This window comes from Leopardus geoffroyi, chromosome B4, assembly GCF_018350155.1.
Source record: "Leopardus geoffroyi isolate Oge1 chromosome B4, O.geoffroyi_Oge1_pat1.0, whole genome shotgun sequence".
Classification (NCBI taxonomy): domain Eukaryota; kingdom Metazoa; phylum Chordata; class Mammalia; order Carnivora; family Felidae; genus Leopardus; species Leopardus geoffroyi.
Genome location: NC_059341.1, coordinates 133,593,114 through 133,617,907, shown reverse-complemented (window position 1 = coordinate 133,617,907; position 24,794 = coordinate 133,593,114). Strand labels below are relative to the sequence as shown.

Sequence of the window (24,794 nt, the reverse complement as noted above, 5' to 3'; positions counted from 1 at the left end):
TGACCCCATCTGCCTGCTTGTCATGTAGCCTCAGCCAAAGAGCAGACCTCAGCCCCGTCTGACCACCTCATGGGTCACAAGCAGGCCCCTGTCTGGATGACCCCCCCTTTTCCCTGTCACCGCCTCCCAGGCCAGTCCCTGCAAGGAACAGCATCTTTGACCATGAGGAACCTAGAGACGTTGGAACCCCTTGTGATCTGGGTAGCAATGGCCACTTTGGCCAGAGACACCTGCAGTCTCACCTCTCATTTGAGCACCTGAGACCACAGAGGCAGGGGTGGCGGATGGAGTAAGAGAGCAATGCCCAGGCTGTGCCCCACTGTCACTACCTATTGTCCCCATGGCCGCGCCAGTCTCCCTGCCAGGCCCCTGCGATGCCTCCCCTCCACGGTCTCCAGCCCTGCAGGAAAGGGGCTGTGTGGTTCACCCATCTTCTCCTTCTCCTCCTCCCCACTCTCCCGGCCTCCCAGTGGCCCTGGGCCACCTCTCTCTGCAGGCACCACCTCAGGCGGGGCTGCTCAAAATAAACACGGGGGTGGATCGTTTCCCGCCAAGCCTCTGTCTGGGAGCAGAGAGGAGTGGGGCAAAAATACCAGCAGGCCCCGAACAGGCCCCGCGCGGCACTCAGCAGAACAATGGCTGCCACTCCAGGCTGCTTTAAAAAGAACATTTTAAAAAACTCTCCCTCCCCCTCACTTTTTTTTTCAATTCATTAATTTTTTGAGGCTCCAGACAGCAGGAGGTAAATTCACCCCAAGGGTGGTGATGTGAGGTTCAAACAGAAGACTCATAAATAATTGCAAATTAGTGAGCACCTACTACGTGCTGGGCTTCTTAGCGCATTTAACCCCCCCAGCCCCTCTGTGCAGAGGGTCCGTGTGCCCGGTTACAGACGGAGCTGCTGGCTGAGGGAGGCCAAGTGACTTGCCCGAGGCCGCCTGCTGGTCAGAGGCAGAACCAGGGAAGGAGCCCAGGCAGGGGCAGCAGGGGGCGAGCAGGGTACAGGCCAGGCAGGGAGGCCCTGAGATCGGGCTGGTGGGGAGGCGGAGGGGCCGCGGCCCGCAGAACCCTGGCAAACAGGCCTCTGAAAAGTGGCCCTGATCTGTCGCATATGCCAATTTCTGTGGTGTAAAGACTCCCACCATGGCCAATTCCAAGCTACCAACTGTTTAAAATCAGGCTTTCGAAGTTCCCGAGTGACAGAAAATTGGCTCTCGCAAGCCGGTTCCCACAAGCCCCTGGCGGGAACCGTGCCCAGGCAGCACTGTGACAAGCCGCTCGGAAATTCGAGCCAGGACCCCGACATCACTGTTTCCCCACGAGACCCCCTCCGGGACCGCTGGCCCAGCCAGGCTTCTGCCCCCACCCCACCGGCAAGCCTAGGCCAGGAAAGGCCAGGAGCCTGAGCCCTAGGCCAGGAGGTCTGGGCTGCCTCTCTCACCAGCTTTACCCTGCAGACAGCCTTCCCCCCAGTCTTCCCCAGAGACCTTTTTAATTAAGCTGGAAAGGCTGGCAAACCAGCAGCTCCAAACAGAGTGTCGCTGCAGCCCCAGGGGCCGCATTTAAGGAAATTGAATGGAGCCAGCGCTTGGAGAGCTAATGAAGAGGGAAATGAGAGTGTGGCCCATGGCGGGGCGCAGTGGGCGGGTGGAGGGCCTCCGCGGGCGGCAGGAAAAGCAAAGGGGGGTGCCACATTCTGAACCCCGTGGGGGTGTCAGTCTCGCCACAGAAAGACGTGGGTTCAGGGGCACCTGGGTGGCTCCATCGGTTGAGCGTCCGACTTCGCTTCAGGTCGTGATCTCATGGCTCTGTGGGTTCAAGCCCCGCTTCGGGCTCTGTGCTGACAGCTCGGAGCCTGAAGCCTGCCTCGGATTCTGTGTCTCCCTCTCTCTCTGTCCCTCCCCTGCTCAAGCTTGCGCACTCTCTCTCACCCACTCAAAAATAAATAAATGTTAAAGAAAGATGTGGGTGGGGCACCTGGGTGGCTCAGTCGGTTGAGCGTCCGACTTCAGCTCAGATCATGGTCTCGTGGTTCGTGAGCCCCGCGCCAGCCTCTGTGCTAACAAACAGCTCAGAGCCTGGAGCCTGCTTCAGATTCTGTCTCTCTCTCTCTCTCTCTCCCCCTCCCCTGCTCATGCTCTGCCTCTCTCTGTCTCTTAAGAATAAATAAATGTTAGGGGCGCCTGGGTGGCGCAGTCGGTTAAGCGTCCGACTTCAGCCAGGTCACGATCTTGCGGTCCGTGAGTTCGAGCCCCGCGTCAGGCTCTGGGCTGATGGCTCAGAGCCTGGAGCCTGCTTCAGATTCTGTCTCTCTCTCTCTCTCTCTCCCCCTCCCCTGCTCATGCTCTGCCTCTCTCTGTCTCTCAAGAATAAATAAATGTTAAAAAAACAAACAAAAAAAAAGAAAGATGTGGGTTCAAATCTGACCCCTGATTGTCTGTGGGACGTTGGATCAGTGACATCCCCTCCCTAGGCCTCAGGGTCACTAGCTGCCAAGCGGGGTGCCCTCACGGGGTAGGGGCCAGGTCAACGGAGGAAACCCACCCAGGGGCTAGGTGAGTCAGAAAATGGTGTTTTTTGAATGGAGCCAGGAATGGACTTGTCACACAGGCCGTCACCCACGGTATGACCTATTTGCTGGGCACATGTGTGCTAACCCCCCACAGCCCTCCTTCCTGTGTCCCTACAAGGAGCCTCTTATCTCTTACACATCCTCCCTGTGCTCCTGCCATCTCCCTTGGGGCCATGTCTCTGAACCCCGATGGCCCAGGGGGCCTGGGACACACCATGAACTCAGCCAACACCCACTCTGCACTCCACGCACCCAGTGCTGAGGACAGAAGAAACCACAGGGTTGGCCGAGGAGGGAGACAGGGGACAGTCTTTGCAGGGCAACCCTGGGGCCACCCTCAGTGCCGCCGGGCTGCGTGGAGGGTGGACTATGTGGGGACATCGGGGACAGGAGGACGCCCAACCTGCTGAAGGCACTGCCACAGAGGGACCTTGGCTGTCAGAGGAAAGGTCTGTGTTTTGTGCCGAGGGCAATGGGGAGCTGCGGCAGGTTGGGGAGAGGGGAAAGCCCGGCCTCGGGAAAGACCACGCCAGCTGTTTGGGGGAGAACGGACAGGAGGGCTCGTGGGAAAGGCGATGACCGGAAGTCAGGTTTGGCAGGACGGACAGGGGAAGGGCTGTGGGTGCCTGGTGTCCAGGCCGCGCCACTCAGGAGACGGGAGCTGGATCTCAACCCAGCGGGCCCCAGTACCAGCTCCGCCTCCCTCGCTCACTCACCCGCTAGGCACACACCCGGAGCTTCCCTCTCCTCTGGGCCGGGCCCGGGGCTGGGCACGGAGGCCACAGGGCAGAATCGGACCCGGCCCCGGTCAGGTGGGAGACAGACACCCAGGGGATGTTCAACAGCCGGGGCTGCGTGGGGCCGGCTTGGGCCTAGGCGTCCAGCCCTCCCCCCGCGCCCACGCCCGCCCCCGCGCCCAGCGCCCGCCCCCACTGGCCTGCTCATGGTGTTCGATGCCCATGCTGACGGTGTTAACCAAGATGGCCATCATGATGCCCCGGTTGAAGTACTTGCTGTCCACGATGCCTCGAAGCTTGGCTCGGGTCTCCCGCCACACATCCCCGCACAGCCGGGCCGCCCCGTCCGCCTGTTCCTCCTCGTCCTCCTTCTCCAGGCCTGAGGAGGTCCCATCCTCGCTGCTCCGGGCCCCGTCCCCATCCACCTCCTCCGAGTCACCACCTGAGCCACCAGAGCCCGAGCCCTCCTGGCCCGAGTCGGTGCTGCCCGGGCCCGAGGGCCGCCGGCTCCCCTCGTGCTGGCAGCGGGGACAGCTGGCAGGATCGGAGGCCAGCATGGCAGAGATGGGCTGCACCGGTGTGTGGGGCATCGGGTCCAGGGGACTGTGTCGAGGGCACAGCTCTGCGAAGCAAACACAAGGCAGGGTCGGCGCCTCAGGTTACACAGGCTTGAGGGGCTCCGAGGGGGCAGGACCTGCCCACCCCAGGGGTCAAGCTAACCCTGGGACACAGACCCATGTGTGCTTCAAGTTCCTGTGGCTCAGGTTCTGTCTGGGTGAGGAGGTCGAGTGGCTTGTAGTTCCTGGGGGATTGGCTTTACCTCTCTGGGCTTGGCTGGCCCCTGTGACAAGCGAGGGCCGTGGGGAGGGTTCTACTGTGGATGTGTTGGCGTGCCTAGAACAGTGCCTGGGGCACGTGTGTTTGTCGCCTGTCCTGGCTACATCATCTCCTGGCCCGAGTCCCAGCCCTCCCACGGTCCTGCTTGCTCACATTGGACTTGGGGAAATGGCTGAGAAAGACTTTCTAAAAGAGCTTCTGAAAGAGTCAGCTTGATGTGGCGGACGGACGCCCCTTAGAGAGAGCCAAGGTGACCTCTCCATCTTCAATTCTCCTCCCACCTGTATGTGGGGCTTGTGTCCCGGGGAGGGAGGGAGGCAGGAGCCCTGGGCAGGAGGCAAACCCTTGCTCTAGAAGCCCCCTGATAGTCGGGGTGGCTCCAGGGGAAGCAGGCAGGAGGGGCTGACGGGAGGCACAGCAGGGAGTGGGGGGCAGAAGTGTTCACCCCGTGTGCTGCCCCAGGGAGAGTTTAAGAAGCCTGAACCAGTCTTAGACCACAGTTCTGCCATCTTTAACCATTTCAAGGAGGTGTCAGAGAGGTTCTTCCTGGGTGGTTTGGTCTCTTCTTTATGTTTACCTGTACTGTCCTAAAATACACGTTTTCCTGGTGCGGGCAAAGAAAAGCTATTAGTAGTATTAAAGGGAGGGGTGCCTGGGTGGCTCAGGCGTCTAGCATCTGAGTCCTGGTTTCTGCCCAGGTTATGGTCTCAGGGTTCATGGGATCAAGCCCCACGGGGGCACAGTGCGGAGCCTGCTTGGGGTTCTCTCTCTCTCTCCCCACCCTACCCTGTCCCTCCCACATGTGTGTTCTCTTTCTCTCTCTCAAAATTACTAAATAAACATTTAAGAATAATAATAATTAAAGGGAATGAAAAACATGTAATGCCTGCCCTCCCTTTCCAGATTTCCTCCCAATATCTCCTGAAGCCCCGGACGAGGCTTCTGATTCATTCATCCCCTGGGAGCCGGCGTGGGCAGGCAGAAGCCCGGGGTCAATCCCACTTCAGTAAGGCCCACCTCAGCCCCACTCGTGCCTGGGGCTGGGCCCCCTGAAACTTGTTTCCCAGGGAAGCGGGAGGGTACTGAGGCCCAGGGGCAAGGGGCAAGGTCCCCCTCCAGAGAGCCCCCTGGACTTCTTTCCACACAGCTTCCCCGGAGAGGGTGGGGGCAGCGGCAAGAAGCCCGCGTCATCCAGGGACCCTGCAGGCAGACCCCAGCTGCCCCGTCCACGTGCTGGGCCAGCCCACGGGCCACCTGGAGCCTCCCGCAAGACCACGCCTGGACGGCTGGCGCCCGAGGAGGGGTGGGCGGCAGCTTCGAGCATCAGTTCTCTCTCCGGCTTGCCTCCCAAGAATCTCAGGGCTTGAGAGCTGCAGGGGCAGGGCCCGGGGGTGGCTGACTCCCCCTGCGCGTGAGCCTCATCCTCGACCTGACGGAGCAGGAGACTGAGGCCCACAGAGGGGCCCAGGCTGTCCAGGTCACACACTGTGCACCTGCTCCGGGGCTGGGACCCTGCTGACTTCCGTCTTGGCACCAGCTGGGGGGCGGGACTCCTCTCCCGGGGCGCATTTGCCTTCTGTGGGGAGCTGAGCGGGAGCGTTCATTTCCCTCTGGACGCGGGCCCAGCAAACCCAGCTCTGATGTCCCTGACGCCGATTTTGTCACGGACACGCTGCGTGACCCCAGGTGACTCCCTTCACCTATCTGGACCTTGGTTTTCCCATCTGAAAACGGGATAATATAACTCACTCTGCCCTCTTCTCAGGACTGTTTTCTAGAACAGACGAGAGAGTGAATGGAGAGCCCCTTCTGAGCCTAACGGCCCAGAGACAGAAGATCTCTGGTCCCCGACACACCATGCCTCGGCACGGTGGCCACAGCCCCCTCATCCCACGTGGCTGGTCGTCACTGCTCTGGCGTGCTCGCACGTGGTGGCAGCAGGAAGCCACGTGGGGCGTGAGGCAGGCTGAGAGGAGTGGAGCGTTAGCGTTTTACCAGACAGGATAGACCACCGTCCGTTTCTTTCAAGTGTGAATCCCGGGCGGAGCCTGGGTCCACGTGTGACCCCACTGGGGTCGGAAGGGGATCCTCCAGGGCTCGGGGTGCTGGGTGCCCCCAGCCCGAGGCCAGCCCAGACCGGGCACCGGCAGGGGGTCAGGAAAGCAGGGAGGGAGCGAGGGGCACGGACGGGAGCTCCCGAGGGAAGAGCCGGGTTCTCAACCTGCCGGACGGCTCTGCCCGTGCCGAGGAGACAGGGGGGGCGCGTTCGCCGGCGGTGCCGTCGCGGGGTCCCCAGAATCCCCCGCTGGAGGCACACGAGGCCTGAGCGGGGCACCCCGGAGGCAGCGGCAGGCGGGACCACTTACTGTAATGCCTGGGCTCCTTGGCGCGGGGCCCGGGCTTGGCGGAGGGGGACGCCCCCGGGCCCGGGGCCCGGCGCCGGCTCTGCAGGGCCTGGTAGAGGCCCAGGGCACGCCTCCTGGCCTTGCGCAAGATGTGACAGACGTACTGGAAGATCTCCTCGTAACAGTCGCCGGGCTCCGCGTAGCTGGCCACCGTGCTGGAGGACAGGTAGCGCTGCCGCTGCTCCAGCATCAGCCGGTGCTCCCGCTGCTTGGTCTCCGAGAACTGGGTCGCTATGACAACGAGGCACAGGTTGATCATGAAGAAGGAGCCCACCTGTGACCAACGGGAGGAGAGGACAGGGACAGGGACAGGAACAGAGGGGACAGATTGGTGGGGGGAGGCAGGCGTGGGGGAGAGGGGAATGAAGGGAGAGAGAGAAAGAGAAAACGGGGAGGCAGAGGTGGTGACACGGTGACAGAGGCGGGGTGAGAAGCAGAGGGGTACCGAGGCAGAAAGGAGGACAGGAGGAAGAGGGGCAGGGACAAATCCGAGGCACGGAGCAGGGACAGGACAGAGCCAGGAGACAGACAGCCAGAGCCGGCAGGAAGGACAGAGAGACGATGAGGAGAAACACCGAGAGGGAGGGACGGAGGCTCAGAGAGTGCAGAAGCAGAGGGCGTGGGAGACACGGGGTGATGGGTGCGAGGAGGCGGGGAGAGAGAGGGGCAGAGGGTGGAGGGCCCAGAGAGACGGAGAGGCACGGGCACAGATAGGGACAGGAAAAGACTGCTGAGGCCTTGCTCCGACAGGAGGCCAGGGCCCCAGGACAGCGGTGGCCCAGGCAGCTCCCCAGGCCCCACTGGGACCCGCTTTGAAGCCCGATCCCCCAGGCCCTCGGACCCCGGCCAGGGACGTCAGTGCTGAGGCCAGGGAGGGAGGCCCACACCCTCTCAGGCTATCCAGGCCCTGAGTCCCACCCCAGCCCTACCCTCTCTCTGGCCTTCACTTTGGCCTCAGTTGGGCATCCAGACAAAAGAGAAGCTTCCTTCAGAAAGGGTTTACTTGTGTGGCTTTATCTGTGCTTGGATGGAGGTGGTGGGGGAGACTACCCAGTCAGTACTAAGAATCCCACCACCTCATGATGCAGGGTCCAGTTCCAGTGGCCTCCACAGGCCGCAGAGGGCACAAGTAGGCCCTAGTTGCCAGAGGGCAGACCCCTCCTCTGGCATTTGCTAAGCCCTTGAAAGAGATCAGTGGCCCTACCAGCAAGGAGGGCCCACCTACCAGCTTTTCATCCTCCTCCGGGCTACCTGCCAGGCAGTTCACGCAGGCCACAGTCCCAGTCACTGATTCGCCCTCCCCTCCTGTCCCCACGTCACAAAGAGGGAACTGGGCTTCTGGGGTTATCGAGGGCTGAGGGGAGGGCTTCCTGGCTGGAGGACCCTGAGAAAATCCCCAGGTACAAAGATGCCCCTCATTGGCCCTCTCGGTTCTATCTTCCACCAGCGTCTCCTGGAGATCTGCTGTGCACCGGGCCCCTGTGACGGGTCACCAAGAAGGAGAGGGTGCAGACCCTTCTCTCTGGGAGCTCACACCTATCAGGCTTCTAGACAGCCTGCCTCTACAGCCACTGCCCCTGTGACCCAGGCAGCTCCCCCCTTCCTTCTGGACCTCTGTTTCCCCATTTGTAAAACCCAAGGCTCAGGCAAGACAAGCTTAACACGTTTCCAACCAGAGGGAGTGCTGGGCACCAGAGTCTGAGGGCTGAGGACCTCTCACCTCTCTGGGGCTCAGGATCCTCACCTGAGGAACAGAATGGGTAGGTGGCCCTGCATGGCCAGGATTGTGAGGGCAAAATGGAAGCCCGGTGGTCCAGGCTTTGCTCTCCGGACCCTTCCCAGCACCCAGAAAAGTTCAACATCCTCAGCCCCCTGCCAGTACCCTTTCTCTTGTGACAGGGCCACCCGGGGCCCAATAATACCAGCAGTAAAAGTGGAGGGGCACATTTATTGAGCGCTTACTGTGTGCCAGGGGTCATGCAGGCCTCAGACTCTGTCTCATCTAATCCTCCTGAGAACCCATAAGCCTAGGTGCCGTCACCATCCCCCACGGGACTCAGGGGAGCTAACAGACGTGGCTCGTGTCACGCTGGGAGTTACCAACTTGACATCCCCACCCCTAACTCTATCAGGAGGGGCAGACCACATTCTCCAGTGCTTCTCTGGAATTCGAGGCTCCTCCAGCAACCCCAGTGGTTCGAAGTGCCTCCAATCAGGACTCTGTCCATGTCAAGGTCTCTGCAAGTTGCCCCCTGCCCAAGAGGCTCTCCCCCTGGCTGCCTGCCCTCAGCCTTTAAGGCTCAGTTCTGGTAATCACCTCCTCCAGGAAGCCTCCCACTCCCCTCTTCCTCCTCCAAGCTAGATTAGAAAACTCCTTTGGGCTCCCTCAACCTCTCAGGATTCCTTCTGCCGTGGCTCCTAATATGCTGTCTGGTCAATGTCAAGCGTAGCCCATCTTCCCGCCCCCCGCCCAAGACTGTGAGCTCCTCGAGGACAAGGCTGGGCCCACCTCACTGCTCAGTGCCCAGTGTTTGGCTCAGGGCCTGGAGCAGGGCAGGTCTCCCTGATGGTGCTGGGGAATGAACAAACCAATGGACGAAGGGCAATGCTGAACAAAGCCTCAACCCCCTTCTTTTTATCTGGGGGTCTCTTTATAGGTCCAAGGCCCCTGCGTCCCCCAGGAAGGCATCAGAGCAAAACCAACAGCAGGTACGTCTCGGGTCACTTGCCAGCTTGCCCTGAACCCTCAGGTCAAGGTCCCACCAGCTCAGGAAAAGGTGCTGCCCCAGAGAGCCAAGCATGCCTTCTCCCACCGTCGGGACACCAGAGAATCCAGCCTCACAGCAGTAGGGAGTGAGCCAGCACTGACTCGCCCAGGAGAGGATCACCTTGACATTTTGGGGATTGTGCTGTGGCTGAAGCCGCGGTCAGGCGTGACGAGGTGGATAAGCGGGCTCTGGGCGGACTGTGGAGGGAGGCAGGAGGGGCTTCCCAGAAGGACCCTGCTCCGTGAGGCAGACAGAGCCCCGCCTCCACCCCCTAAGCCACCCCCGCCCCCTGCATCCGAGAATTTCAGGGAGCCCTGTGGGGAAGCAGCCCCGGGCTTCTGTTTCAGAGCATCTCCCCTTCCCACCACGGGAAAAGAGGAACAAGCTGGAGCCCTAGACAAGCTCCCATCCTGGGGCTGCACCTAGCTACGGTCGTGAGAAGAATGTATTCCCAGAGACTACGAGGCAGAGAAACACGAGCAGGAGCGACTAGATGGTCTTAAACGCCCAGAAGTGAGAAATGAAGGCAATCGAGAGTGATGGATGCCTCCCGCAGCCGCGCTGATGAGTCCCTTCAGTTACCCGCTGCTCGGAGGCATTTAAAAATGGCTTGGCTGGTTCAGTCAGTGAAGCACTCTGGGTCTCAGGACTGTGAGTTCGAGCCCCGTGTTGGGTGTATGGATGACTTAAAATAAAAAAAAAAAAAGAAACCCTGCCCCTCCTGCTCCCTCCCACTCAGCTCTCTTGGCTCTGAGGGGCTCCCTGGGAACCCCCCAGTCCCATCCCTGGTCCCTGGGTCCGTGAGCTTCCCCAGAGAGCCCCAGCTACCCTGACACGTACTATGATAAGCAGGATAAAGTAGATGAAGTTGTAGAAGGAGTGAGCATCCATCACATAGTACATGATCTCCACCCAGCCTTCCAGGGTAATCACCTGCAGCCAGAACAGAGCAGAGGACCGGTGAGCCTGAGACGGGAAAGGCGGCACCCTCAGGAAAGACGGGCGACAAACGCAGCGCCCCAGCCAGAGGCCCCACTGTGTGCCAGACTGCTGGGCACACATTCTCTCTCGAACTCTCCACAAGGCTCCATGGGACGGCCATCCTCATCGCCCATACACGGGTGAGGAAACTGAGGTTCAGAGAGGTTACAGTATTTGCCTACTGTCACACAGCCAGGAAGGCGGGGAGCCAGACCTGAGCCTGGTCCCTCTTGCTCCAGAGCCTGCCCCTCTCCAGTCTCCCTCACCAAGGCAGGAGGGCTGGAAGCAGGGGGCCCTGGACTCCAACTCCAGCTCACCAGCTGGGCCTAGGGTACAGCTCAGCTGAGCCCAGGAGTGTGGCTGTGATGGGGCTGGTGTGACTGTTGCCCCCGTTCTCCTTCCCAGAGAGGGAGGCAGAGCAGCCTCGGGCAAAGCAAACGCTGGGCGCTCCCTAGCAACTGCCCTCTCCCAGGCAACCCATTCACACCCCTGGGGGCTGAGGGTCTCAAAACACAGCTGCTGGGCTGTGATCACATCACATCACGCCTTGCAGCTCTGAATTCTGTGATCTCGATGCTCCCCAGAGCACAGCACACAGAGCGGCCGCTTTGATAAGGCCCTCCCCTCTTCTCGGGGCTTCTCAGCCACCACCCCCTGCTCCAGCCCTGTTCTTCCTTCCGAGGGCAGCGGGAAGGTGACCTTTACCAAGCACTCACTCCACACTTGGCTGACTGTTCGGCTCCCATCATCTAGCTTCTTCTTCTCAGCCACTCAGGGGGAGAGGGGGCTGTTATTACCCCCACGTTAAAGGTGAAAAACTGAGGCACAGAGGCAGGAAGCGGTACCCAGTCTGAGAGCCCTCGTTTCCTCAACACGCCCCACCCCGGTCCTCTCCAGCACAGTGGGGCCGTGCAAGGCACACAGTAAAGTTAACACTGTGAGTGTGTGTATATGTGTGCACTGAGTAAAACGTATTTCTTACTGACTGATCAACGAAAAAGGTCCGAGAGATTCTACCCAGACAGACAAACAGCTCCTTGGTGCTCACCTTGAACCTTCCCTGCACTCAGGCCTTGGCTCAGGTGGTCACCTCCACCAGGAATGTCTTTTCCCCCACGTCCTGTGTGCAGGCCTTGCCTGGTCAGCCCCTCTAACAGGCGCGAGTCTGGTCTCTCCCCTCTAGGTCTGTACCTCACTGCCGGGATCCGTCGGTCCCCAGGCAACCTGGGGTTCCACAAAGAGCACAGGCTTTGGGGGCACCCGGCCCTGGGTTAAAATCCTGACTCTCCACTGACCAGCATGTGATCCATCAAATAGCTTGCTTCCTTTCTCTTGAACCTCAGTTGCTCTGTCTATAATAGGGGCACGCTAACGCCCATCGCGCCAGCAAGTCGGGCAGATTTCAATGAAACAGGCGGCCGACACCTAGCACAGAGCCCTCCCTGCCAGAAGAAGCTGTTCCCCCTGCCCCTCACCCCACCCCACTCCAGTCTCCCGGGCCCCAGCCTGTGCGCTGGTGCCAGGCCTGAGCGGCCTCACCTGGAAGATGACGATCCAGGCGTAGCCGATGTTGTCGAAATTGATGGCACCCTTGTGGGGGTTGGCGCTGCCCGTGCGGCACACATTATAGTAGCGGTTCCAGTTGACACAGAGCCCGCTGGCATTGAGGTCCTGGCGCCCCGCCCCGAAGTCATAGACATCATCCTTGGACAGGCAGCACTCACGGCCCTGCTCCTTGAGCGGGGGGATCTCGTGGCAGCCCATGATGCCATTGTCCCCCGAAAGGGAGCAGATGAAGGGCATCTCGTCGTCCTCCTCTGGCTGGTAGTAGGGGGGCAGCGCCACATCCCCTTGTCTGTGCACAGGTGATGGCGGGGGGGAAAAGAAGAGAAGGGGAGGGGTCACCACCAGGAGGAGCAGGAAGGGGAAAGGCCACGTAGTGTGACAGAACTGTCCCAACAGGTCCTGTCACTGTCTCTAGACCTTTGCCTATGTTGTTCCCCCACCTGGGACGCCCTTCCCCATGTTCAAAAAATCTCCCACTGACCCACTGCAGTCAGTTCTAGGGTCCCTTCCCTAAGGGGGCCTCCCCAGGATGGAGCAGGGCTAGTCCCTAACCCGCTGTGGCCAGACTGTGCCCTGCACACACCCGCATTGCTCCTAGGGCATATGTACCCAACTTCTCTTGGAGCCTGAACCTTTTTTAGGACAAGGACGGGGTCTCAGGCTCCCCAGTCCCCATACACTGTTTGGTCAGCACAGAGTACACGTTTAATCAACAAACGTTGAATTCTACTGATCCAACAGATGAGGATCTGATCCTCTGCCTGCCCCACCCCTTCCCATCTATGTAACCTTGGGCTGTTAACTTCCTCTCTCCAGACCTCAATTTCCTCACCTGTAAGACAGAGATGACAATCTCTGCCCTACCCATCCTGTGAGGTTAAACAATGAGTCATTGCAACCCAATTAAAATCCCAGCTTGTTTGTGTCTGTGGAACCTGGACAGATGGTTCTAGGATTTATCTGGATGGAAGAATAGGCAAGACAGTTTTTTTTAAAGGAGAAAGAGGAGTGGAGTCCAGTCTTACAAGGGAGCAAAATACAACTACAATTATTACTAGAGTGTATAGTATTGCAAGAGGAACAGAAAGATTCATGGAACACCACAGAGCACAGGGACAAACCCATACACAAAACAGAACTTAGTCTATTACAGAAACATCTTTTCAGATCCATGGGGAGAAGAAGAATTAAACAATAAATGGTTCTGAGACAACTGTTATCTGGAAAAAGAATAGATCCCTACCTCACACCATATACAAAAATAAACTTCTTGAAGACTTGGTATCAAAAGAAAAAAAAAAGAATGTAATAATCTCATTATTAATTATTTACATCGATTGCACATTGAAAATAGTAATCTTTTGGATATATTAGGTTAAGCAAAATATATTACAAAATTTAAAATAATAAACTTCTGGTGGATTAAAAATCATAAATGCAACAAACATAATCACAAAAATATTACAAGAGAACGGGAAATATTTCTGTTAACTCAAGATATATAAGGCCTGGGATACCTGGGTGCCTCAGTCAGTTAAGTGTCTGACTCTTGGTTTCGGGCTCAGGTCACGATGTCACATTTCATGAGTTTGAGTCCCGCATCGGGCTCTGCGTTGCCCGTACAGAGTCTGCTTGGGATTCATTCTCTTTCCCTCTCTCTCTGCCTCCTCTCTTTCTCTTCCTCTCTCTCTCAAACGAAATAAATAAGCTTAAAAGAAATAATTGAGGGAAAAAAAGATATATGTGTAAGGCTTTCCTGGATAAAATCTACAAATCCAAATTCTACAAAGGCAAAGTTCAAGACTGACTATATAAAAATGTAAAACTTCTATGAGACAAAAGAAAGCATACTAAGTAAAAAGACAAGCTGAATAAATAAATGAATAAATAAATAAATAAATAAATAAATAAATAAATAAAAAGTAGAGGCAGGCAAACTTTTTCTGTAAAGGGCCAGATAGGGCCATATGGTCTCTGTGCCAATTACTCAACTGCACTCTTGAAATGCGAAACAGTCATAGGAAATAGGTAAACAAGTGGGTATGGCCGTGTTCCAATAAAACTTTATTTACAAAAACAGGCTAGAGATTGCCACTGCCCTGGGATAAGTATTGGCAATATATAAAACAAATAGAAGACATCTAGACTATGTTAAAACCACCTGTCACTCAAAACCACCTGTGCCCCCACTAGGGGGTAAAAGGACAAAAGAAAAGAAAAGAGAAAAGAAAAGAGAAGAAAAGAGAAAAATTTCACAGAAGAAATAAAAATGGCCAAGATGCTTGGCGGGGGGTGGAGGGAAGCCAACGTACCAATATACAGGAAGAGACGCTCACTTGACTAATAACAGGAAAATGCAAACAAAACTAACACCGAGATCATTTTACACCCATCCAAATGGCAAATATTTCAGGCCCATGGTACTGAGTGCGGAAAAGAGTGAGTACAAACACACATGCGCATACACTGTTGGTGGGAGTGTAAATTGATATAAACTTTTTGGGGGGCAATTTAGCGGCATCCGCCAACAATGAACACGTACACGTCCGACCCAAATACAAATGGCCACCTGGCAGTAATAAAGGCACCCCTGCAATTCAGTGGAAAAGGGTGGACTTCTCAACCAACGCTGCTGGGACAACTGAATATCTGTACAAAAAGGGAATCTGTACATACCACACTAAGAGACGGAATACAGACCTAAATGTGAAAGATAAAACAGGAAAGCTTCTAAAAGAAAACACTGGAGGATATTTTCATCACCTTGGGTTAAGAAAAGATTAAACTGGACACAAAAAGCAATACTGAAAAAACGACTGGTAATCTGGACTTCATTACAACTAAGGGCTTCATCGTCCAACAGCACCATTAAGAGAGTGAAAACGGAACAGGCTGGGATTAGATCTCTGCAACATATCTATCCACCAAAGGACTCAAATCGAGAATACAAAGAACCACTGCAAATTTATAATAAAAAGAAAGACCACCCAATCTAAAAACAGCATAAGACTGTATGTAACAGACACTTCATAAGAGGATACATGTGAAAAGTGCCAACCGTCACTAGTCATCAGGGCAAAACAAATTAAAACCACAATAAGGTACCACTGCACTCTCCCTGGAAGAGTGACAGTGAAAAGGACTGACGTTACCAAATGTCGCTGAGGATGCCGGGCCACCGGAGCTCTCAGACTTTGCTAGCTGACATTGAACGCAACCATCTTGGAAAGCCATTTGACAAAATCTACTAAAGCTAAACGTACGTGCACCCTTAACAATTCCACTCCTGGGTATTTACCCAAAAGAAAGGTTGGCTATATCCACCAAAGATATGTACGAGAATACGCATGAGTCATAAGAGCCAAAAAAGAAAAAAAAAAAAAAAAAAAACAGGAACAACCCAAGTCAACAGTAGAATGAAAAAAAAAAAAAAATAAGTAGTCGTATATTTGCTCAATATATACCCACAGCAATGAAAAAGAAATAAAACCCACAAGAACGTGGGTGAATCGCAAAGACACATTACACTGAGCCAAAGAAGCAGACACAAAAGGTAGCATCCTGTATGACTGCATTTAAAGAAACCTCAAGAACAGGCAAAACAAATCTACGGCGATAGAGGTCAGAATAGTGGCCGCTTTGGGGCGCCTGGGTGGCGCAGTCGGTTAAGCGTCCGACTTCAGCCAGGTCACGATCTCGCGGTCCGTGAGTTCGAGCCCCGCGTCGGGCTCTGGGCTGATGGCTCAGAGCCTGGAGCCTGTTTCCGATTCTGTGTCTCCCTCTCTCTCTGCCCCTCCCCCGTTCATGCTCTGTCTCTCTCTGTCCCAAAAATAAATAAACGTTGAAAAAAAAAAAAAAAAAAAGAATAGTGGCCGCTTTGGGGTGAGGGGGACAGGAACCGGCAAGGGGCAGGAGGGAGCCTCCCTAGGCCCCCTAAGTTTCTCTGGGTAGCTTTACACTGGCGTGGACCCACGTAAAACATCATTCAGCTCTACACTTTAGTTGTGTCCACCGCTAAACGCAATTTGTACCTTTAAGAAAGAAGCATAAAAATATACATACACTTTGGGATGCCTGGGAGGCTCTCAGTTAAGCGTCCGACTCTTGGTTTAGGCTTGGGTCGTGATCTCATGGTTCATGGGATCAAGCCTCAAGCTGGGCTCTGGGCTGGCAACACGGAGCCTTGGGATTCTCTCACCCTCCCTCTCTCTCTCTCTCTGTCCTTCCCCCACTCATGCGGGCACTTGCACACACACAACCTCTCTCTCAAAATAAATAAATAAACTTTAAAATATATGTGTGTATGTGTATATACACATACACTTTGACCAGCGATGATGAGTCTAGCCATTGATCCCACGTGTATATAAGGATCACACGTGTACAGGATGCGTCTTGCAGCCCCGTACGGAAGAACAAAAACTTGGAAACCACGCAACGTCCATCAACAGGGGCTGGCTAGATGAGCTGCCTTTTATCCGTGGAATAAGAAACCCTGGTGTAAAACGCCCTCAAGACACATTGTCAAAGCAATTCGCATATTTAAAGTCTGTCTGGGACGCGAACGGCCGTGTGTGCAGCTAACACGGAATCCGGGAGAAGGGACCAGACGCCTTGCAGAGGACATCAGTCCTGGGTCCAGATGCCGGGCCCCGCCACTTCCTAGCTGGGCAGTACTGGCCTGACTCTGTGCCCCAGAACCCTCAAACAGACCGTGTGGGGTCTCCCCAAGGGCTCATGAGACTGAAGGGGTGCTCTGAGCACCCTCACCGGAGGCAGGCGCCGCAGGCAGGGGAACCTGGGTTCTCACACCGGCTCTGATGTTGCCAACCTTGCCCTGGAGCAAGATACCCCTCTCTTGGCCTCTGCCTCCCAGTCTCCACAAGGGGTCAGATTTAAGCATTACCTCAGTCACACCTGTTGTGCTGGAGCACTTCATCATTGTTAACCAGGTAAATACACCAGTCTAGAGACGCCCAACAACCAAGTAAGTGAACTCACCAGTGTAATTTCAGGAGGAAATCAAGCAGGCTAATGCAACAGAGTGTCTGGGAGTAAGGGGGTGGTGAGGGAAGGCCTCCAGCAGGTGGTGACCTTGGGGCTGAGGCGGGACAATGAGGAGGAGGCCACGGAATGACCTAGGGAAAGACCCGTGTGGGACAGAGGGGTCTGGAACTGTCCTGAACCCCCAAAGCTGAGAGCTCATACCCACACACCTCCATCTTTGAAGACCAGCCCGGGAGAAGTGGGTGCCCCCCGCTTCCTGCTGCTGTGGGGCCCACCTCTTCCAAGTGACTGACACAAGACTAGGCCCCCACGTGCCCACGGGATCCTTCCCACAAGGGTGCCCCTTCTCTGGTCCCCGCGGCAATGGGGGCACTGGGAGGGTGAACCTGTCCCCTTCCCCATCCTCACCCCGGCTCTCTGGGTTAGCTTCCTCTCCACAATTGACAGGACATGTGAAAGAAAGCTGAGCCCACCCTGGAGGGCGTCCCAAGCCTCCCGCAGTTGTCCTCCGTCCACGAGAGCCCCTCGGTGGAGGCACCTGTGACCAGTTCCCCAAGGGCAGGAACTCTGCCTTCTGTTGTGTCCTGAGCACTAAGCCTGGGCTTGGCAAGAGCTGACACTTGAGTGCTGCTCTCGAGCGAGAGGCTGGTTCAGTCCCCCCGGGGCCTGACACAGGGCAGGAGCCCGCCGAGGCGCAGCAACGTGTCAGCATCCTCCCGTCCAGACGCATCCATGCGGGTACGCACGCCCAAACACGCCGCTCCTCCCTCACCGCGGAAATTCCACAGATGTCAACTCTCCCAGGCAACTCAACCCGACTCCTCCAAGAGCCAGAGCTGGACTTCTGCTGAGACGGCTTTCGACAATCACCTCTCTGGGGTGGGGAGCCCACCCACCCGGGAGCCCCCCCACCCGCTTATCGGGGCAAACGGGCTGACTGTGAGTTGACCTTTCCTGGATGACTGGGAGTCACCAAGAGGGATGTCCGTGCTGGAACTGGGCCAGGTTCGCTGTCTGCCTTTGAGGGTTTCTGTCTTCTTATTCCCTGTTGGCATCACGTCTGCTTGGGTCTCAGCTGTCCTTTCCCCTCCTGTTCGAGCCCCCAGTTTGCCACTTCCACGCTGCTGGCCCCATTCCCAATTACCGAGTAAGTTAAAACTGTGTATGAAGTAAGAGTCACTAGGAGCTGAATTCGCACCTGAGGGCCTATTTGAGCCCGGGACTCTGTGATACCCATGTTGAGAGCTCAGTGGCCTTTTGTGCTCCTTTTAGTGTCCAGCCACTCACGGGAGACCCACCAGCAGCGCACCTGAGCACATTCCTTGGCTTCTCTCCACTCCTGGGAGTAAGGGTTGGGACCAGGTGCTCCACGGGGAGACCCTCCCCGTCCTAAAACATCCAGCACCCCTGCCGCCCCAGGCAAAGCTGGCTGGCTGGCAGCCCCCCGGGGGGTGGGGGCGGCACTCACATGGTGAAGTTCTCCTCCAGGAAGCAGCGGTTACGCAGCAGGCCCGCCCAGAGCTGCACGCCGATGATGCCGAAGATGAAGAAGACGAAGAAGCAGAGCAGGAGGACATTCCCCAGCATGGGCAGCGTGTCCAGGAGCAGGTTCACCAGGATCCGCATACCTGTGAGTGGGGGAGGGTAGAGAGACTGTCAGCCTTGGGAGCAGAAGTCCCAGGAGGACAGAGAGAGAGCAGGGTTAGAGAAACAGAGACAAGGGCATGGAGAGAAGAGGTGGGGACACGCGGGCAGGGGCTCCTTGGGGCTCCCCGCCTGCTCAGGGGCCATTAAGCAGACCTTCTCCTTGACGTCTACCCCTCTGCCCAGAGGCCACAGAAATGGCTCTGGGCCCCACCACTCTTTCACCAGATTCCGGATGAAAAAGCAGGTGTTTACGGGGCACTGTTTATGTGCCAAACTCTCTTCTGGGTACTGCACAAATCTGATGTCCTTCAGAGACCTTGAGCCAGTCCCTTCCCCTCTTAGAAGAGAAGGTCCTCAGCAAAGGGGCCCAAGAAGACAGCAGCCACCCTGCAAAGGTTCCCCAGCTCAAGAGCCGCACCTGACTCTCCTGACGCCCCCACCCCACAGAGCAAATGGGGGAACGCACTCCACTTCCAGCCCCATCCCACTCTTGCCACCCTTCACATCTACTTCTCTATCCTTCCCTTCGGCCCCTCCTGCCCTGGGCTGACCCATCCACATGCCCTCTCCCTTTCCACAGGCTCAGTCCCAACCCCTGGCACCCCCCACCCCTCCGCCTGCCCCCTTGACGCCACGAATGGAGCTCTGGACACCCCAGTCAATGCAGAATCCACAGGAGCACAAACCCCAGGCAGATGGGTCACCTCCCTGGTTTGGCCCAGCCACCTTTCCCAGCCCTAAGAAAACATCCCCACTCCCCCACTCTAGTCCCCATGGTTTGCCTGGGCTGCCGTGGAGATCGCATGACATGGGCCTGACCAATCAGCACATCCCGTTCCTCTAGCCCTAGTGATTGGTCCAGAATAGGCATGTGACCCCAGCCAGGACCAATGAGGGTCAACCCTGAGACTTCAGCTGGAACGACAGGGGGAAATGCTCTCTTTGTGCAGAGGCTGCCAGCTGGGCAGACTTAAGGCCGGAGCTGCTGGGCCCATCTTGCCTCAGCAGGGCAGCACCCGCCTACAATTGAAGCCAGCCCAGGAAAAACAGAGCCCAGGACACAACAGGGACAATTCTTGACAACAGCCTGGAAGGACTGCAGGAGGTGAACCTCATGAAATTGCTGTAAAATGTGCAGGTACATGAATTTTTCTTGGGAGAAGATCCACACCAGTGTCTGTGGTCCCAAAGAGGGTCAGGAGTGATGGATCACTCTTGAGTACGTACCTTCCAAGCTCCTGTGAGATCTGACTCTACCTACCTCTCTAGCTTCAGATCTCTCTCTCTCTCTCTCTCTCTCTCTCTCTCACACACACACACACACACACACACCCTCTCTCACCAATTTGCATCCTATGGTTAGCAGTACCAAATTATTTGAAGTTCCCTAAACATATTATGGGATTTCACACCTCCATGCTTTTACTCATGCTTTCTGGAACACTCTTCCATCTCTCTTATGCCTGGTGAATCCCTATTCAACCACCACAGCCCAGCTGAAGCTCTATTTTCCCTCTGTAAAGACTTCCCCTACCCTTTCACATTCCATCCCAGGTAGAGTCCACCCCTCTCTCTTCTGCTCTGGGCAATCTCAGCACCTCTGACCTAGGGTGGCTTGCACAGTTGTGCAAGTTGCATACCGCACAATCTTGGAGGCCCCATTCACTACGTAGCCTTCTAGCGCTAGTGTATTATTATTTGTTTACCCCTTCCTCTTCCACTGGGCTGTAAGCTCCTGGGAGCAGGACCTGTGTCCAGTCAGCATTCTCAGAACCCAGCAGTTCCTAGCCCAGAACAAAGCCTCAGCCAACATATGTTGAATACGTGATGAGTCATGAGGAAAGAATGGAAGATTGGAGAAGGGAGGATGAAAAGATGGTGACAAGGAGAACAGTGGCCCTATTCAGATTTTTATTTATTCCAGGGGTGATGCTAAGGTGGTTGTTAACGAGGGTAGTTATTTCGGATTTGCATCATGAGCTCTGTGTGGAGTGATTTCCAATCAATAATTAATGCCTGCCCCGTCCTCCCTCCCCACAAAACTAGGTCAGCCTCCTCCCGGAGAAGGCAGTGGGTCTCCCTGGCAGGCTGCTGCCTCCAGTTGAGAGCAGGTCAGGGTGACTGAGGGCTAAATACCCCACCCCCACCCTCACCCTCAATAGGGATAGCCCAGGGAGTGTTGGGAAGGGAAACAAGGAAATAGACCAAGCACCCTTGTGATCCATCCAAATCCGGGCTCCTTCCTGGAGGGACTGACTTGAGCTGGGCCCTGCAGGATGACAGGAGCTTGTGGCAAACGCACAAAGGTATGACCGTTCAGAGAGCGCATCGAGGCCATGCTTGGGGGTGGCCGCAAAGCGGGATCTAAGGAGCGAGGGGCCCTGGGCTAGGGGACTGGTCAGGGAAGGCCATGAGCAGATTCTAAGCAGGCCGAGCCCTTGGACAGGGCCGTCCTAGAGGATGGGACAGCGGCAGGACGCAAGCAGCCATGTGAGAAGGGGTTGGGTCAGAAAGGCCTTGAGGGAGCAGGTGACTCTGAGCCACCCCAGCCTGACTGCTCCATGGCTGCCCCCCCATCCCCCAGCCTTTGTTGCTCGATTAATTACATTTCCCTTGTTCTCCAGGATATTGAAATTCTGAAAGGCTCCTCAAAACCTGCCTGGCTGGCTTCCCTGAATGGCAGCCCGTCCGTCCCCCTTCCCCTCCTCCCTCTGCCAAGCCAGGCCCCAGCTCACTCCACAGCCCTCCCTTGGGCCCAGGGAGTCCCAGGGCCACTGAGCCAAAGCATAATTAGCTAATTAGGGACTCAGAACGAATCCATCTTTCCGTGCCAGGGAAAAGGGGCCACAGGATTAGGGAGTCAGGGAGGACCCCGCGAGACCCCAGCTAATCTTCCTTTTATGCCTGCAGTCAAGTAATTAGCTAAGGCACGTCGTCGGATGGTTCCTCTCTGCCCTCAGTTCCCCCGGCACTGGGCTCAGGAGGTGGAGGCAGAGAGGAGAGGCAGAGAAAGAAATGGAGACAGAGGACAGAGTTGGAGAGAAAGACCAAGAAAGGCAAAGACAGAGATGTCTGCCTCAGACCATCCTTCCTACTCAAGTCGAAGCACACCTATCCCCAGCCCAGCCCTCCTCCTCCAGGCGGTCTCTGATTTCCACCCCACACCAGTGAAGCCTTCCTGCCTCCAGTTCCCCCAGGTGTTCACTCACCATGGCTCAAGATGAACTTATCTGGTTTTGCTTTCTTAGTGTGATGTCTCGGGCCTTCAGCCTGGGGTAGAGGCCAGGACCAGACTCCCTGGCAACCCCATGAGTGTGGCTGAAGGCCCTGCTTCCCCAGGCGAGAGGGAAAGAGGACCCCAGAGTCCCCAGGACATCCAGTGCTTTGGTGAGTGCCCAGAGCACCAGCCCAGGACGGGACGCCTGGGTGCCTCTCCTGGTGGGGCAGCCCTGAGGCCGGCCTTGCCCCCGCGGGGCGCCAGTGGCCTCATCTACAGAAGACAGTGGTTCCCATCCGGTCAGCCTCTCGAGGCTGGGACAGGACCTCAGAGGAGGAGCCCCCAGAGCCAGAAGCTGCCAGCAGTCCTTCCATCCCCGTGGGGAAGGTACAAATTCTTAGCCCATCCCCAAGCCCCTACACACAGGCCCCAGCCTGTCTCCCCAGCCGCACCTCCCTCTGCGCACCACCCCCCATCTGACCCTGCGGCTCCAGCCGGACTGGCAGATGCCCCCAGCATCCCTACTCTTCACCCTCACACACACACTGCCCCCACCGACAGCACCCTCCCCCATCACCACCTCCAGAATTCCTATTACTAGTACCCTGTGTGTGTGTGGAGGGGGGGGGGGGGTGCAATGCTAGGTCCACTCCCCAGGACAGCAGCACCCCATGCCGGTGTGACCTAGCCAGGCTGACCCCCTTCCAGCCCCCCCGGAAAGCCCTCACACACACTCACAAGGCCATCTCCCCTCCTTTCTTAGACCTCAGCTGAGTGGCCCTCTTTTCTGGCCCCTGGGCTGGGCTGGTAGCCCTGCAGTGAGCTGCCCACTGCCCTGCCCTCCCTCCATCGCAGCACTTATTATGCTGTCAGCCTTCGTCAGTTCATGGCTCTGCCCAAACGCATCCCAAACCGCATCCTAAGCAGGAGGCCCAGAAGGGGTGTTCCACATCCTCCGATCTAGCCCGGGGCCTGGCAGAGTGGCCCCCGAGGATGGCCACAAAGGAGTGACGGATGGGTGGATGGATCCATTCGACCAATATTTAGTGAGGACCTACTACGTGCCAGGCGCTGTTCTAGGTTCTAGGGGTGCATCGGTTAAAACAAACAAATGAATAAACGGACCAAGTCCCCTGCTCCCAGGAGGTGGACATTCTAGATACGGGTAGGGAGAGACAAAACCACACACATACTAAATAAATAAGTACATCTCCTCATTTGTTGGATGGTGTTATGAAAACAGCAAGTGGAGGAGCAGAAAAGGACGGGGGGGGGGGGGGCGCCAGGCTGGGCCAGGGGTAGGACAGGTATAACCTGGGGGCCCGAAAGGCCTCACTCGCAAGACGATGCAGGGCACAGACTCACAGGAGGTAAGGGAGTCAGCTGCGTGCCCCTCTGGGAAGAGCTCTCTAGGCAGGTGGAACAGCCAGGGCAAAGACCCAGAGGTGGGGATGAATCAAGGAACACCCACCCAGGAGGCCAGCATGGCTGGAGGGAAGCGAATGAGAGGTGGCGGAAATGGGACTGCCCCGCAGGTGTGAGAACTCTGGCCCCTGTTCCACTGAGCGTCACGCGCAGAAGACAGACATAGCTGAGGAGGGTTTGAAAGATCACCCCAGCTGCGGGGGCAGGTGGACTATGGCCGGCCGGGGTGGGAGAAGGCGACCCATAAGCAGACAGCCTGCAGGATGGTGTATAATCGCCCACATGTGACCCCCGGCCTGTGCACACACAGCTCAGGAAGGGGGGCCAGGCCTGTGGGCTCGGTGGCCATATGGCTGCTGCCTCCTGAGGACAGCCCTGCCCTCCCCTGGAACAGAAATGGGGAGTGCTGGGTGGGGGCAGGGGGAGGGGCAAGAGAGCTGTGGCCCTGCTCATGCCCTCCCTGCCAGGCTTCCTGCGTGACTCTCGGGGGCACTGAGCCTCCCGTCCATCTGTTCCCATCCCGCCCGGCCTCGCCAGGCCATCGCTCACCTGCCCCTCTGATAATCCACATCTGGCTGGGTCCAGATGACGATGACAGCGGAAGTAGGGGACGTGGCTAAACTCTGGAGCTATTTTAAAGGTCAAGCGATTGATGGGATGTTGGCAGGGGTTGGAGGAAGAGAGGAGGCAGGGCATCTCCAAGGTCTGCAGCCTGAGGACAGAGCCACAGAGCAGCCGTCGCGGGGGACAGGACTCCTTTTGGATACGTGGAGTTTGGAGCGCCTGGTACACGTCCATGTGAAGCCATTTCATAGGCTCGTGGGGCCTGGGGTTCAGGGGAGAGAAATGTAGCCTAGAAGTATCATGTGGGTGCATCAGGGTAGAGAGAGTCTCTGGATGGCATTTAAAGTTGGGAGCTGGACGGGGCGCCCAGTGTGGCTCAGTCGGTTAAGCGTCCGACTTCGGCTCGGGTCATGATCTCGCGGTCTGTGAGTTCGAGCCCCGCGTCGGGCTCTGTGCTGACTGCTCAGAGCCTGGAGCCTGTTTCAGATTCTGTGTCTCCCTCTCTGTCTGACCCTCCCCCGTTCATGCTCTGTCTCTCTCTGTCTCAAAAATAAATAAACGTTAAATAAATAGAGAAAGAAAGAAAGAAAGAAAGAAAGAAAGAAAGAAAGAAAGAAAGAAAGAAAGAAAGAAAGAAAGAAAGAAAGAAAGAAAGTTGGGAGCTAGAGGGAGACGGACGGTGGGCAAACTGATGGGAGCTGCTCAACCTTTTCACCCCTTTTCACCGGAAACCCCTAGACCAGACCCTCTGCTCAGGAGAAGCTGGGCAGCAGCCAGCCAAGAGGGGGCGGCAGCGGGGGACCTGGAAGGAGGTGGGGGGCGGGCTTCCTGAGACGCATCTCCCCTGGAGGTCCGGGGTGCTGTCTGCAGACAAGAGCTGTCAGCCCAGATTAGCGCAGCCACTCTGCCAGACCAGCTCAAGTAGAAAGAACCAGATCTGCGCCAGCCTCCACCAGGGGTGCAGCCCGCAGCCAGGAGAAAGGGTGCCAGGCTGAGGGCAAAGGGGGCCGAGGCTGTGGCTGGCCCAGGGGCGCCCCCCTCTCGGAGGCCTGGCTAGGTCAGGGGAGG

At 56.8% G+C, this 24,794-nt stretch overlaps 1 protein-coding gene across 2 annotated transcripts in view; it reads right to left on the bottom strand.

Moving 5' to 3' along the window:
- CACNA1I (calcium voltage-gated channel subunit alpha1 I) overlaps nt 1-24,794 on the bottom strand; it is a 117,235-nt gene that overhangs the window by 35,960 nt on the left and 56,481 nt on the right. For both annotated transcript variants that reach the window (XM_045465897.1, XM_045465898.1), the window contains exons 6-10: nt 18,342-18,501; nt 11,840-12,155; nt 10,160-10,252; nt 6,513-6,825; nt 3,510-3,931 (exon numbers count right to left, since the gene is read on the bottom strand). In XM_045465897.1, coding sequence (XP_045321853.1) covers nt 3,510-3,931; nt 6,513-6,825; nt 10,160-10,252; nt 11,840-12,155; nt 18,342-18,501 — 1,304 coding nt within the window. The remainder of the gene's footprint in view (nt 1-3,509; nt 3,932-6,512; nt 6,826-10,159; nt 10,253-11,839; nt 12,156-18,341; nt 18,502-24,794) is intronic.